The sequence below is a fragment of the Elgaria multicarinata genome, chromosome 5, assembly GCF_023053635.1.
Source record: "Elgaria multicarinata webbii isolate HBS135686 ecotype San Diego chromosome 5, rElgMul1.1.pri, whole genome shotgun sequence".
Lineage (NCBI taxonomy): Eukaryota > Metazoa > Chordata > Lepidosauria > Squamata > Anguidae > Elgaria > Elgaria multicarinata.
The window spans coordinates 6137313-6153163 of NC_086175.1; the positions used below are offsets into that span (position 1 = coordinate 6137313).

The 15851-nt window shown below is 47.1% G+C and overlaps 1 protein-coding gene across 2 annotated transcripts in view; it reads left to right on the top strand.

Moving 5' to 3' along the window:
• Nucleotides 1–10172: 10172 nt before the first annotated feature.
• Nucleotides 10173–15851, top strand: part of ATOH8 (atonal bHLH transcription factor 8) — a 46516-nt gene continuing 40837 nt past the window's right edge. Inside the window, exon 1 of one of the 2 annotated variants that reach the window (XM_063125956.1) lies at nt 10173–11279. In XM_063125956.1, the coding sequence (XP_062982026.1) occupies nt 10611–11279 (669 nt within the window). In that variant the 5' untranslated portion in view covers nt 10173–10610. The remainder of the gene's footprint in view (nt 11280–15851) is intronic. The other variant, XM_063125957.1, reaches the window with a different exon arrangement.

Genomic DNA, 15851 nt, shown 5'->3' on the forward strand with positions numbered 1-15851 from the left:
GGATGCTCCAGGAACAGGGCATCTGCAGCAGGAAACATACAGCCTCTTCCTAGAGCATTTTTTTTTCATTCCCCCACCCCAATTTTTTCAGGAAAAGTTCTGTGTCACAGCGTGTGAGATGTCAGGACCCTTCAGCAAGAGAGTGGATTAGCAGAGGGAGAAGGGCTGGGGGCCAGGATTCCGGGATGGCTGGGTGGTTTGGGAATGGAGGTTTCTGGGAGGAGGGTTGTGTTTTATTTGATCAAAGCAATTGCCAGGCCTCTGAAAAGTTCTTCAGATGGAGTGTGAGTGAGTGGCACATTGTATGTGCATGTGGGGTCATGTAGGTGCACAGATACGCTGTTTATCATCCCAGGAGACACCCAATGGACCAAAAAGGTTAGGTACCTTTGAGTTAGATGGTACAAAAAGGGAAAGCATGAAGCAATACAAAGATTAAGGGCTGTCTTCATGACGCTGGGTTGGCGCCGCCTCCCTCCAAAACCCCACCATTTCCCTCTCCCGGGGTGGCGGCAGGTAATCCCAACGCAGAGGAGGGAGTGTGGGGTTTCTGATGGCCATCTGGGTACCAGAGTCGTCCCCTGCCCTCTTCTGGGGGGAGGCGACCAATTGCTGGTTGCCTTCCACCAGGGACTGGCCCCAGATTGGCCCCAGAGAGACATCAGATGGCGGAAGAGATGTACTGACGTTACTCCCATTGAAAAAGTCAGGGTAAGTCTGGACCTCCAAGGTGGTAAATGCCTCTTTGAGGTCCACACAGCCTTAAAAGAAGCTGTGGTGAGACCCTTATTGAATTTGCCATTCTTGGGCAAGGTGCTGGAGCATATGGTGCCCTCACAACTCCAAGTTGTTTTGGATGAAACGAATTACCTAGATCCATTCCAATCAGATTTCAGGCCTGGTGATGGGACAGAAACAGCCTTGGCTGCCCTGGTTGATGATTTACGCTGGGGAATGGATGTGGGGAGTGCAACCCTGTTGGTTCTTCCAGACGTCTCAGGGGCTTTTGATAACATCATCCATGGTATACTTCTGGATTGTTTATCTGGATTGGGAGGTATGGTTTTAAAATGGTTCTGGTCCTTTCTGGAGGAGCAGTCTCACAAAATGTGCTGGGAACTTCTAATTCACCCAATCGCTGTTAGCCTGTGGGGTGCTGGAAGGTTCTATCTTGTCCCTCATGCTTTTTAACATCTACACAAAACTGCAGGGGGAAATTATCAGGTTTGGGCTGAAGTGTCATCAGTGTGCAGATGATACTCAGCTCTAGCTCTTGTTTCCTGCTCCCCATCCCAGGGAGGCTGTGGAACTCTTGAACCAGTGTCTGGAGGCTGTTTTGGGATGGATGAGGGTGAACAAGCTGAAACTTAATCCAGACGAGATGGAGGTACTGTCGGTTGGGAAACCAAATACTTTGGATGGAGGTTTACAACTGGTCTTAGATGGTCTTAGATTTAATTCCCCCTAAAAGACAAAGTACACAGTTTGGGAGTCTGCCTGGACTCTGAGCTAACTGGGAAAGCCCAGGGGGCTGCTGTGTCCAGGAGTGCATTCTAACAGCTTAGGCTGGTACACAAGCTGTACCCGTATCTGGAGAGGATGGACCTGGCCTCAGTTATTTACTCAAGGTCACATATAGCCATCACGACTAGTAGCCACAGATATCCTTCTCCTCTTCCATGAATTTGTCCAATCCTCTTTTAAAGCCATCCAAAATGGTGGCCATCACTACATCTTGTGGTTGTTAATTCCATAGTTTAACTATGCACTGCATGAAGTAGTACTGCCTTTTATCCAACAGAGGAAACCAATGTGGCTCCACAAAAAGCTTAGAGATGACCTCTAGGATACATATAGGAAGTGGAAGGCAGGCCAGGCTACAAAAGAAGAGTACAGACAGGTGGCACAGAAGTGCCGAAATGGCATCAAGAATGCTAAAGCTGTGAATGAGCTGAGATTAGCGAGGGATGCTAAAAGCAATAAAAAGGCTTTCTTCAGATATGTGAGTAGTAAAAGACAGAGGAAAGAAATGGTGGTTCAGCTGCTTAATGAGGATGGCAAATTGATAACAGATGACAAAGAAAAGGCTGAAGTGCTCAATTCCAACTTTGGCTCAGTCTTCTCCCAAAAGTGGGTCTATGACCACCACCACCCTGGAAGAAGTGAAGCACAAGTTGAGGGGGCAGGATTGCAGTTTGAGATTGATAAACAAATGGTCAAGTAACACCTAATTTCCTTGAATGAGTTCAAATCTCCAGGGCCCGATGAACTGCATCCTAGAGTAATGATAGAGCTAGTGGAAGAACCTCAGAACCGCTGTCTAATATCTTTGCAAAACCATGGAAGACGGGTGAGGTGCCGGACGACTGGAGGAGGGCTAACGTTGTCCCTATCTTCAAAAAGGGCAAAAAGGAGGAATTTGAGAACTACAGACCAGTCATAGACTCATAGAATCATAGAATAGCAGAGTTGGAAGGGGCCTACAAGGCCATCAAGTCCAACCCCCTGCTCAATGCAGGAATCCACCCTAAAGCATCCCTGACAGATGGTTGTCCAGCTGCCTCTTGAATGCCTCTAGTGTAGGAGAGCCCACAACCTCCCTAGATAACTGATTCCATTGTCGCACTTCTCTAACAGTCAGGAAGTTTTTCCTGATGTCCAGCTGGAATCTGGCTTCCTTTAACTTGAGTCCATTATTCTATGTCCTGCACTCTGGGAGGATCGAGAAGAGATCCTGGCCCTCCTCTGTGTGACAACCTTTTAAGTATTTGAAGAGTGTTATCATGTCTTCCCTCAATCTTCTCTTCTCCAGGCTAAACATGCCCAGTTCTTTCAGTCTCTCTTCATAGGGCTTTGTCTCCAGAACCCTGATCATCCTGGTTGCCCTCCTCTGAACACGCTCCACCTTGTCTGCGTCCTTCTTGAATTGTAGAGCCCAGAACTGGATGCAATACTCTAGATGAGGCCTAACCAGGACTGAATAGAGAGGAACCAGTACCTCACGTGATTTCGAAGCTATACTTCTATTAATGCAGCCCAAAATAGCATTGGCCTTTCTTGCAGCCATATCGCACTGTTGGCTCATATTCAGCTTGCAATCTACAACAATTCCAAGATCCTTTTCGTTTGTAGTATTGCTGAGACAAGTATCCCCCATCTTGTAACTGTGCCTTTGGTTTCTATTTCCTAAATGTAGAACTTGGCATTTATCCCTATTAAATTTCATTCTGTTGTTTTCAGCCCAGGGCTCCAGCCTATCAAGATCACTATGAATTTTGTTTCTGTCTTCCAGGGTATTAGCTATCCCACCCAATTTTGTTTCATCTTTAAATTTGATCAGCATTCCCTGCACCTCCTTGTCCAAATCATTAATAAAAATGTTGAAGAGCACTGGGCCCAGGACTGAGCCCTGTGGTACCCCACTCGTTGCCTCTCCCCAGTTTGAGAAGGTTCCATTGATAAGTACTCTTTGAGTCCGATTCTGTAGCCAACTGTGAATCCACCTAATAGTTGTTCCATCTAGCCCACTTTTAGCTAGTTTGTTAATCAGAATGTCATGTGGTACTTTGTCAAAAGCTTTGCTGAAGTCAAGATATATGACGTCCACAGCATTCCCACAGTCCACAAGGGAGGTTACCTTATCAAAAAATGAGATCAAATTAGTCTGACAGGACTTGTTCTTGACAAATCCATGTTGGCTTCTAGTGATCAACGCATTGATTTCAAGGTGTTTACAGACTGACTTCTTTATAATCTGCTCCAGAATTTTCCCAGGGATGGATGTCAGACTGACTGGTCTGTAGTTCCCAGGTTCCTCCTTTTTGCCCTTTTTGAAGATAGGAACAACGTTAGCCCTCCTCCAGTCATCCGGCACTTCACCCGTCTTCCATGATTTTGCAAAATAATAGACAAAGGTTCTGAGAGTTCTTCCGCTAGCTCCTTCATTACTCTAGGATGCAGTTCATCGGGCCCTGGAGATTTGAACTCATTCAAGGAAATTAGGTGTTCTTTGACCATTTGTTTATCAATCTCAAACTGTAATCCTGCCCCCTCAACTTCTGCTTCACTTTTTCCAGGGGGGTCATAGACCCGCTTTTGGGAGAAGACTGAGGCAAAGTAGGAATTGAGCACTTCAGCCTTTTCTTTGTCATCTGTTATCGATTTGCCATCCTCATTAAGCAGTTGAACCACCATTTCTTTCCTCTGTCTTTTACTACTCACATATCTGAAGAAAGCCTTTTTATTGCTTTTAGCATCCCTTGCTAATCTCAGCTCATTCTGAGCTTTAGCCTTCCTGACGCCATTTCTGCACTTCTGCGCCACTTGTCTGTACTCTTCTTTTGTAGCCTGGCCTTCCTTCCACTCCCTATATGTATCCCTTTTTGTTTTCAGGTCATCTCTAAGCTTTTTGTGGAGCCACATTGGTTTCCTCTGTTGTCTTCTATCTTTTCTCCTTGTTGGAATTGTTTATAACTGTGCCTTTAAAATTTCCTTTTTTAAATACTCCCACCCATCCTGCACTCCTTTTCTCATTAGGCTCATTTGCCATGGGACCTTACTTATCATAGTTCTGAGTTTATTAAAATGAGCTTTCCTAAAATCCAGAGTTACGTGTATGGCTACACACAACTTTTGTCTCCTTCATAATCAAGAATTCAAGTATGATGTGGTCACTTTCCCCCAGAGTTCCCGTAACTGCCACTTTATCCACTAAGTCATCCCTATTGGTCAATATCAAGTCAAGGATTGCCGATCCTCTAGTTCCTTCCTCCACTTTCTATAGGAGAAAGTTATCACCCACACATGTCAGGAATTTCTTGGAAGGGCCACTTTTGGCAGTATTGGTCTCCCAACAGATATCAGGGTAATTGAAGTCCCCCATCACTACTACATCACACTTCCTTGAAACACTGGCAATTTGTTTCTCAAAAGTTTCATCCTCGTCTTCTCCTTGATTGGGTGGTCGGTAGTAGACTCCAATTATCATGTTCTTTTTATTCCTTGCCCCATTTATTTTAATCCAGATGCTCTCGATGGGGCTTCCAGTCTGACCCGCCTGTATTTCTGTGCAGGGATAGGTATTTTTAACATATAGTGCAACTCCGTCTCCCTTTCTATTTCTTCTGTTCTTTTTGAACAAGTTATATCCTTCAATTGTTATATTCCAGTCATGGGAGTCATCCCACCAAGTTTCAGTTATACCTATCAAGTCGTATTTGCCTTCATGTAATAAGAGTTCAAGTTCATTCTGTTTGTTTCCCATGCTCTGGGCATTAGTATATAGACATCGAAGACCATGTGTTTTATAGTCTGGCTTTGTTCCTACATTGTTGCGGACACTATTTGGGGGCACTATTGGAGCTGTTCTCTGTACTGTGGTGCCTTGGCCTTCATCCCTTGTTGCCTCGAGGTTTACGTCTCCCCCCGCACCCCGTAAGATTCAGTTTAAAGCCCTCCTGATCAAGTTCTTCATGCTGTGGCCGAACACATTCTTTCCAGCCCTTGTGAGGTGCAACCCATCCCTTGCCAGCAATCCATGTTCCAAGTAGCATAGCCCGTGGTCCCAGAATCCAAAATTCTCACGTCGGCACCACCTTCGTAGCCAGTCATTCATCCGGAGTATTTTTCTTTCCCTTTCTAATCCTCTTCCAAGAACCGGGAGGATGGATGAGAAAACTACCTGGGCCCCAAAGTTCTTCAGTTTCCTTCCCAGAGCGTCAAAGTCTGAAATGATTTCTTCGTAGCTCTGCTTGGCGACATCATTTGTTTCCACATGGATGAGAAGAAAGGAGTATGTGTCCGTGGACTTTATGAGTTTCGGTAACCCTTCAGTCACATCTCTAATCTGTGCTCCAGGGAGACAGCACACCTGGCGAGTCCATGGGTCTTCACGACATACTTGGGTTTCAATCCCACGCAGCAAGGAGTCTCCCACAACAACTACTCTTCTCTTCTTCTTGGTTGACCTACCTTCTGTCTCTTGTTCATTGTTGCACGGTGTCTCCTGTACTTCTTCCTCTACAAACTGTCCTTCAAACTCATCCTCCAGAAGCTGAAAGTGGTTGCTTAACTCTAATGGTTCCACCGGTGCAGAATGCCTTCTAGTTCTTCTGCTCCTAACTGTCACTCTTTTCCAGAGAGTTTCCTCTTCATTGGCTTTCCTCCCCTCAGCATACTCCACTTCTGCTTCAGCTGGCTGTTGCTCTTCAATCTCGTGTGCTTCTTGTTGCTGTTGCAGTTCCACCGTTCGGTCAAAGAACTCCTCGTCTTCTCTTATTCTTTGGAGGGTGGACACTCGCTGCTCAAGTCCTCTCACTTTTTCTTCCAAAAGTGCCACCAGCTTGCACTTGTTGCAGGTATACGCCATGTTGAGCTCAGGCAGAAACACGAACATTGCACACCCTTTGCAGGTCACTACCTCTAGGGGCTCCTTTCCATCCATATTGTCTATTTCTGCTTTGTTTTTTCCTTTCTGATTATAGTGGAATTGCCTTTACTTTGTCCTGTCCTCTCTGAAGGTACACAACTATATGAGCATGTCTTAAGGAAAAATAAGATTTTTTTGGTTGTTGTTGTTGTTGTTGTTGTTGTTGTGGGGTGGGTGGGTTTCTCTTTGTTTTTCTTTGTTTTTTCCACCCTCTTTTTTTTTTCTTAGAGGCCTCCCCCTTGGCCTCCCCTGCCGAACTCCCCCTGTCAAGCTCCTGTTTGCTCTTCCTGTTCACTTGCTCTCTGAGAACTGGCTTACTTTTCTAGCTTCTACTTGAGCTGGGCCAGTTGCTCTTCCCTGCTTCTGCTCAGCTCAAAGTCAGGAAACAGAATGAGGTCACCGGGAGACCAAAAACAATCAAAGTACAATCAGCAATCAGGCCACACACCCTTCAGGTCCTGCAGCAACTCTCCACACCGACCCTCTTCACTTAGCACTCAGGAGCACATGGCAAGCACACAGCCTCTTTGAATTGGCAGCCCCCTGGATTTCCTTGAGGCTTCTCTTGTTCCCCTTTCCTTGGTCTCCTCTTCCCCTACACTCCCCCTGTCAAACTCCTGTTTGTTCTTCCTGTTAGCTTGCTCTCTGTTCGCTCGCTCTCTGGGAACTGGCTTACTTTTGTAGCTTCTACTTGAGCTGGGCCAGCTGCTCTTCCCTGCTTCTGCTCAGCTCCAAGTCAGGAAACAGAATGAGGTCACCGGGAGGCCAACAACAATCAAAGTACAATCAGCAATCAGGCCACACACCCTTCAGGTCCTGCAGCAACTCTCCACACCGACCCTCTTCACTCAGCGCTCAGGAGCACATGGCAAGCACACGGCCTCTTTGAACTGGCAGCTTCCTGGATATCCTTGAGGCTTCTCTTGTTCCCCTTTCCTTGGTCTCCTCTTCCCCTACACTCCCCCTGTCAAACTCCTGTTTGCTCTTCCTGTTAGATCTCTCTCTCTCTGGGAACTGACTTACTTTTGTAGCTTCTACTTGAGCTGGGCCAGCTGCTCTTCCCTGCTTCTGCTCAGCTCCAAGTCAGGAAACAGAATGACATCCATCCCTGGGAAAATTCTGGAGCAGATTATAAAGAAGTCAGCCTGTAAGCACCTTGAAAACAATGCAGTGATTACTAGAAGCCAACATGGATTTGTCAGGAACAAATCCTGTCAGATTAATTTGATCTCATTCTTTGATAGGGTAACCTCCCTTGTGGACTGTGGGAATGCTGTGGACATCATATATCTTGACTTCAGCAAAGCTTTTGACAAAGTACCACATGACATTCTGATTAACAAATTAGCTAAAAGTTGGCTAGATGGAACAACTATTAGGTGGATTCACAGTTGGCTACAGAATCGGACTCAAAGAGTACTTATCAATGGAACCTTCTTAAACTGGGGAGAGGTAACAAGTGGGGTACCGCAGGGCTCGGTCCTGGGCCCAGTGCTCTTCAACATTTTAATTAATTATTTAGACGAGGAGGTGCAGGAAACACTTATCAAATTTGCAGATGAAACAAAATTGGGTGAGATAGCTAATAACCTGGAAGACAGAAACAAATTTCAAAGGGATCTTGCTAGGCTGGAGTGCTGGGCTGAAAACAACAGAATGAAATTAAATAGGGATAAATGCCAAGTTCTACATCTAGGAAATAGAAACCAAAGGCACAGTTACAAGATGGGGGATACTTGGCTCAGCAATACTACAAACGAGAAGGATCTTGGAATTGTTGTAGATCACAAGCTGAATATGAGCCAACAGTGTGATATGGCTGCAAGAAAGGCAAATTCTATTTGGGGCTGCATTAATAGAAGTATAGCTTCCAAATCACGTGAGGTACTGGTTCCTCTCTATTCGGCCCTGGTTAGGCCTCATCTAGAGTATTGCATCCAGTTCTGGGGCTCTACAATTCAAGAAGGATGCAGACAAGCTGGAGCGTGTTCAGAGGAGGGCAACCAGGATGATCAGGGGTCTGGAAACAAAGCCCTATGAAGAGAGACTGAAAGAACTGGGCATGTTTAGCCTGGAGAAGAGAAGATTGAGGGGAGAAATGAGATTACTCTTCAAATACTTAAAAGGTTGTCACACAAAGGAGGGCCAGGATCTCTTCTCAATCCGCCCAGAGTGCAGGACACGGAATAACGGGCTCAAGTTAAAGGAAGCCAGATTCTGGCTGGACATGAGGAAAAACTTCCTAACTGTTAGAGCAGTACGACAATGGAACCAGTGACCTAGGGAGGTCATGGGCTCTCCCACACTAGAGGCATTCAAGAGGCAGCTGGACAACCATCTGTCAGGGATGTTTTAGAGTGGATTCCTGCATTGAGCAGGGGGTTGGACTCGATGGCCTTGTAGGCCCCTTCCAACTCTGCTATTCTATGATTCTGTAATCTGTCCTGAATTTCCCAGGTTTCAGCTCCCTTGGATGACATCCATTTCTAGTACTGGGGTGAGGTGACCACTTGTCCCACATCAAGCATAATTTTATACACCTCTAACATGTCTTCTCTTAAAGCCCCATCACATCTTGTTAGAAACACGCGGCTCCCATTGCTTCTCTGTCGTTGCTCCAACGTCACTTCCTGAAAATACGATGTTACAAGGCCCATTCAGTCCGGCAGGAGAGAGCAGCAGCGGGACGTTTTCCGGGGGGGGGGGGGGTTGCGGCAAAATGAAGGCCAGAAGAGGCGGAAGAAGCACGAGAGGCAGACAACATCATGTGAGCAAATCATGAGTGCCCACTCATGATTTGTTGTCTGCAGTAAAACGCACGTCGGATAGAGTTCTAACATTAATAGTGTCCCTGATAGGGGAGTTGCTCCAGCCTTTTGATATTTTTAACTGCTCTTTTCTGCACTTTTTGCAAGCTCTACAGTATCCATTTTGAGCTGCAGGGTCCAGATGTGTACACAATATGTTGAGTATGATTGCATCATTGATTTGTATAAGGGCAGTATGATATTGCCGGTTTCATTTTCAATGCCTTTCCTAATTACCCCCAAAATGGAATGTTGTTTTCGTAGCAGCTGTATACTGGGTTGATATTTTCATCACTTTACATTTTCTTAACCAGATTTGCCATTTAAATACCCACTCCCCTAGTTCGGAGAGGCCCTTTTGGAGTTCATTGCTGCCCCTTTTTGTTGAACTACCCTAATTTGGTGTCATCAGCAGCCACGGCCACCTCCCCACTCACCCCTAACTCATTTATGAAATATGATGATTGTTGCTCAATTAGAAAAATCTTAGGTCAATTAATCATATGAGTTTGGATTCATCTGTTATATCATTATCAGTATGAATATAAATAGAATGGTTTTTTTTAAAGGAAAATAAACTGTGCTTGTTTTGAGATTCCACATATGTGTCAGGGCAGGGCGGGGTGGGGAAGCTTGGAAGAGGCATTTTCCCCTGTGCCTGTGAGAAGACAGAATGCCTCTTCTCAGTTTATTTGCAATATTTATATACTGCTTCCCATCCAAGGAAGTAGCTGCCTTCCACGTGAGTTTTAATAGAAAATAAATAAATAAATCAGCGCTTGTATTAAAAATGACGCTTTTTTAAAATGAAAACCCGATTAATCGGAACGAGTTTTTAGCGTGTGTGTGTGTGTGTGCGTGCGTGCGCGTGGTTACAGATATGGACAGATGAATGAAAGCAGAGGCTGGGTACGAAGGCGGGGAGATTGGCAGCCCAGCTGTTTCGGAAAACGCTTCCTGTTCCTTTAAGGACGCTCCAGTGCGCGGTTTGCACACGCTGAAAAGTCTCCGGGCTGTGCGAGGCGGGCGGCGCGCTGACTGATCTCGCTCACAGGGGCTTCTGTGTAAACTGAGGCTAAACAAACACAGATGGGTCTCTCAGCGTGCCTTCACCAAAAATGCTGGCAATGCGGCAGGGACTTCAGATGACATTCTGATCCGGCTGCTCCCACACGGTCTTTTGCAAACCGGGGCTTGGAAGGGCAGCAGCTGCTACTGCTGCTCCGCAAAGCCCAAGCAGCGGCGGCCGCCTCGAGGGTGCGGGGGAGCCTGGCGGAGGTGGGCCCGGTGGGGGGCTGCGTGGCTTGCAAAGGGAGCGTCCTGGCGGCGGCTTGAGAGCGAGCGAGCGAGGGAGCAAGGCGCGGGCTGCGGCCACCATGAAGAACATGCAGCAGCTGGTCGAGGAAGAGGAGCGCTGGAAGCGCCTGTGCCTCAAGGACCTCCGCGGCATCAAGAAGCTCCCGCGCAAGAGCCACGAGCCCGCCAAGCTGCAGCCGGGCGCCTGCCGGAGTTTCCAAGTGGACCTGGACGTCCACGAGCACGTGCTCGGCGGGGGGCTGGGGGGCAAGGGGGGCTCGCGGCCACAGGGCAGGCCGGCCGCTTCCAAGGGGGCCGCGGCGGCGGCGGCGGCCCCCACGGAGCTCGCGGAGGGCGGCGGCGACGGCGACGAGGCTCTGGACATGAGGAAGGCGGCTTTCCCGGCGGGGCTCCTCGCCTCCCCGCAGCAGCCCCTGAGGAAAGACACGTGCCTCCGGCCGGTCAGTCTGGACGGGGCCGAGGGCCAGCCCTTCCCGGAGCAGTGCCTGCCGTCCAGGATGATGGTGTGCCCGCCGCCGCCCCTGGAAACTCCCTACCCGTCCGCCGCGCACGCCGTCTACGGCAGCCATCCCGATTCCTCGCTGTCGCCTAGGAAACGGCCGGGGGAGCCGCCGGGCGGCTCCTCGGAGATCAAAGCCATTCAGCAGACGCGGCGGCTGCTGGCGAACGCCCGCGAGAGGACCCGGGTGCACACCATCAGCGCGGCCTTCGAGGCGCTGAGGAAACAGGTAAGCCCGCACGCCCCGCAGCCAGCCAGCCACGCCCGGGCTGCGCCCCGCGCTGCCAAGGGCGCTTCCCTAGAGGTGCGCCGTGGGAAAGGAGGCTCCCGTCCAGCGCCTTCCCACCTCGCCGGGTGTCGGGAGGGGGGGCCGTTTCTGAAACCAGGCGCCAGGGGGGCTCCAGCCTGCTGCTCCGGGAGCGCCTGCACCTCAATCCCGGATGCGCGTGGTGGGCTGTTGTTACCCACCATGAGGAAAGGGAAGATTCACCGGGGAACGCCCGTCTATGATCTGCTTCGGCAAATTCCCAGACTGAGCCGTAACGTTCCTTACAATCAAAGTCCAGGCAGGGAGGCCTGAAATGAAAAAGGCGAGGGACATCCCGCCTCGCTAATAAACATGGGGCACTACGGAGCAGCAGCAGGCAGCCTCCTTGCGCAACCACACTGAAATGAACGGCGTTGCTCAGGGCAGCAGTTCCCCAGCAGGAGACCGTCCCCGGTGGACTGCTCAATGGCTCAGAGGTGCCCTCTCCAACTCTTGCTGCCTTTAGGGCACCCAGAACCTGCCAACACGGTCAGGATCCATAGTTGTGTCCTAGAATCATAGAATAGCAGAGTTGGAAGGGGCCTACAAGGCCATCAAGTCCAACCCCCTGCTCAATGCAGGAATCCACTCTAAAGCATCCCTGACAGATGCTTGTCCAGCTGCCTCTGGAAGGCTGTTCTCAAGACAGTCTCCACTCCCAAAAGTTGTTGTTGTTGAAGGTGAGAGAGAGAGAGAGCATGAATTGCTGATACTCAACAGCATCAGTTGCTTGAGAAGGCACACCATCAGTCAGTGACCTTTACACCACATAACTTCATTGAAAGGCCATTCAGTGTTTTGTGCGCAAGACTTTTAGTCTTAATTCCTAATCGGATTATCAGGTTACAGGGAAGGTGCTGTTTTGGTTGGGTAGAAAGGCTGAAGGAACATTAGGTTCTCTGTAAGGATCATTAAACAATGAATGGTATGTGGCTAATTGCTCGACACTGTGATTTTGGGTGACCTCTAATTGCCTCCTCAGCCCCTCCTCCCCCCCTGCCCAATAACTAAACTTGGATGAAACACTGCTATTATCAAAAGTTCACACGGGTCTCAAGCCGGGTGTAAATTATATCTTCCTGTTAATCAAATACACCTTCCTGTCAGTTACTCAGCTCTCGCTCATTTGTTTCCGTAAGCCCTTTTCTCGTGTGTGTATGAAGAAAGTCCTGAAATCCAAGTTTATTTGTTTAAAAAAACCCACCCACAGGACAAGGGTAGACCAATTAATGATGATTGTGCATTTTAATAACCATTTTTCTGCCTTGTGTAAAATATCATAGTTATTTAAGGTAGCAAAACATTTTCTCTCTCTTCCCTTTTTGGCCAAAGCTGCAAAATATGTCAGATTCAGGATTCAATAGGCTAGTGTTACTTTGAAAGAGTGGTACCACAATAATTTAAGCTTATCTCACAGAACAGGCCTTAGAGCTAGACCTAAGGATTATCCCAGGCAAATGGAGTTGTCCCTGCCTGCTCCCGGGATCCCCTGTGTGTCATTTGGATGCACAGGGATGATCCCGGAACAATCCTGGGATATAGGCCTGGTCTAGCCATGGCCTAAGACTGCAATCCTGGGCCATAGCTAGACCTAAGGTTTATCCCTGGATCATCCAGGGGTCAAACCTGTTCATCTAGGTGACACACAGGGGATCCAGTGTTCAGGCAGGGGCGAACCCTGGATGATCCCAGGATAAACCTTAGGTCTAGCTGTGGCCCTAGAAACACTTCCTTAAAGTACATCTCTCTGAAAGTAAAGCAAACAGATTCAATAAATAAACAAAAAACAAAACCTATTTCAGAAAGTATAATTTGGGGGTGAGGAACTATAACACACTGTGGGTTAGAATAAATGATGGAAATTAGAAATGTCTCTATTTTGACCATGTGCCATCAAAATATCTATGTATTTGGCAAACATTGAGCCCATGAGTGAGAATTCATGTCCCTTTCAAGAACAGAGCCTTTGATATTACCGTATGGCAGCCTTTCCCAACCTGGTATACTCCAGATGTTTCAGACAATAACTCCTATCATTAACTATGGTGGCTGGGGATGATGGGACTTGTAGTCCAATACATAGGGACGGCACCAGGATGGGGAAAGCTTTAGTATAGCATGCCTGTTTATGAGCACCAGTGTTTTAGTGTACACATAATTGGTTTCTCAGCTCCCAGAGGAGGAAGTGGAAGGAAAGTGGCTTAATTTGTTCAACCTTGGTACTTTGCTTGGATTTTGACGCATCTGATTCTGAACCACTGTTGAAGCTAAGTGGGTGTGGTCCTGCTCATGGGTGGGAGACATCTGGAATGAAAGCTTCATGTAAGTCCTGTTTGAGCTTCCCCAGAAGAGAAGGAGATGAATAGAAACAATAAATAAATCACAAGAGAATAATGTCACCATTTGTTTTTATTTAACCACCTTATTTAAGACTAAACAAGAATTATAGAACAATTTTATTCACACATAAAGTAAGTTTTTTCTGAGTGGAGACACTGTCCGAGAGAGAAGCATAAAGCAAAACTAGCATACGAGCCCTAATGGCTGCCAATTTATTAAGTTTAATGAGGTCCCAGAACTCTAAAGAAAGAAAAAAGGCACCCCCACTTCCTGTGAACCTCAAAGCAGAGCAAAGCCTTGGGTTCTCAACCTGTGTGTGTGTGTGTGTGATTCAAGAACATTTTCCAGTGAACCTTTGCAAAAGTACCTTCAGTTTGGTCATATATTATGCCTATCTCTTTGGCAAATGTGCTATATTGGAATGAAGAATAAAGAAAGAACCGCTAAGATGAGTAAATAGGGCTTTATTCTGTCTGCAGTCAGTACCTACTACAGCATATGGGCTTGGTACAGCATGTTCTTCTTTTGCAGCAAGAACCCAAGTGCAGCCTGTTTGCAGCATGTCTTATATACGTATGTACTTGCAGTGGAATATTCAGGCACCCGCCTTGCCCCTGCTCTCATATTTTATCTGCTTTTCTCTATATATATTTCTGGAATTGGGATCTAAATGTGCCCTGACACACCTGTCTTGGAGCCCATTCCTGTTTTGTGTTTTGGAGCTCAGACCCTACCCCTGCTTGTTACTTAGGTTCTTGCAAGTTTCTTTACTTTTAGTCTCACCAGTTTGTCTTCTGGGAAATTTGTGTTTTGTGTCCATGCATATCATGGTAACCATTTTTTTGAATGAGAGAGCCCTCCAACACATTCTCAAATTTCCAAATGTGCCCACCAGCCCAAAAAGGTTGAGGGCCCCTAGATTGACAAATATGCATTTAACTTTTATCTTTTATAAAAAGTTAATATTTTAAACAAATTTCTAATCCTGCTTTGGTATTTTGGTCATATCACTGGCACTAGGCCTTCAGTGCCACCTAGAGCTGGTTCTCCCCCCCAATAAAGACATTCAGACCTGTTTTTTTTCCACAGTTCACCCCAGGACTGGAAAAGATACATTAGGAAATTAGGAATACCCTTCTGCTCTACAAATACTTCATCCCCAGTACTATCGAAGCATAATATTTGTTCTTAGAAGCAATAGCTTTTTCCAACAGAAAAATTCTACGTTGTGGATTTTCCGTCCATTTCCCTCAATTTTTAAGTCAGTGTGTCAGGGCTAGCTCATTAGATCATCAACTGAGGACATTTAAAGAAGTTTTGTAAACAGCAATATGCACCAACTCTACTTGAGAATTTTTGCTAGTCTTATCAAAATCATTTAACTTCCCTAGAAACCTGTACAGATGGGAGCTGTCTTCATGGTGCCGGGTTGATGCCGCTCCGCCACCAACCAACCCCTGGCTCTCGCTGGTGCACAGCGGCAACTTGTCCTAATGAGGGGAGGCAGCATGGGCTTTCCAGTGGCCCTTAGGCTCACCATGCCTGCCCCTCCCCCTCCTGGGGTTTCCAGCGACCCATAGGAGGTTGCCTTTGTCCCAGGAACACCCCAGAGTGGTTCTGAGTGAGGACAGACCAGCAGAAGAGCTGGGCTGACCTCGCTCTGGCTGGAAAAGTTGGGGTAAATCCCTGACTTTTCAGCCACGCATCTCCACCTCTTTGCCCCAGAGTGGCTTGGAATCTGCAGCTGTGTCATCTAACTGATGCATCACAGATTCAGAGCAACCCCAGGGCAAAGACGACATAAAGAGAGCTCCATGAGCAAAAGCATCCACCTGAAACGTTGCTTTAGGCAAACATCAGCAAGAGACAATTATCTGCTCCATTTTTTATATGCCCCAAGTGGTTGGTTACCTGACAACCAAAAAAATCTCTCTCATCATCTTACTGCATATAGGTTACTGGTTTTCAAAGCACACTAATATTCATGCATGGGCCTGTGCTTTTGTTGGCACACTCCAACAAAATGTGCCAACAGAAGTATCTGTTTAAAGAGTAGCCAGTGGCATGGGTGGATATTCAAACTTACATCAGTTTTTCCACCCAGGTTAACCATGTTTCCAGTTGAGGCTTTTATTTTATTTTATTTATTTATTA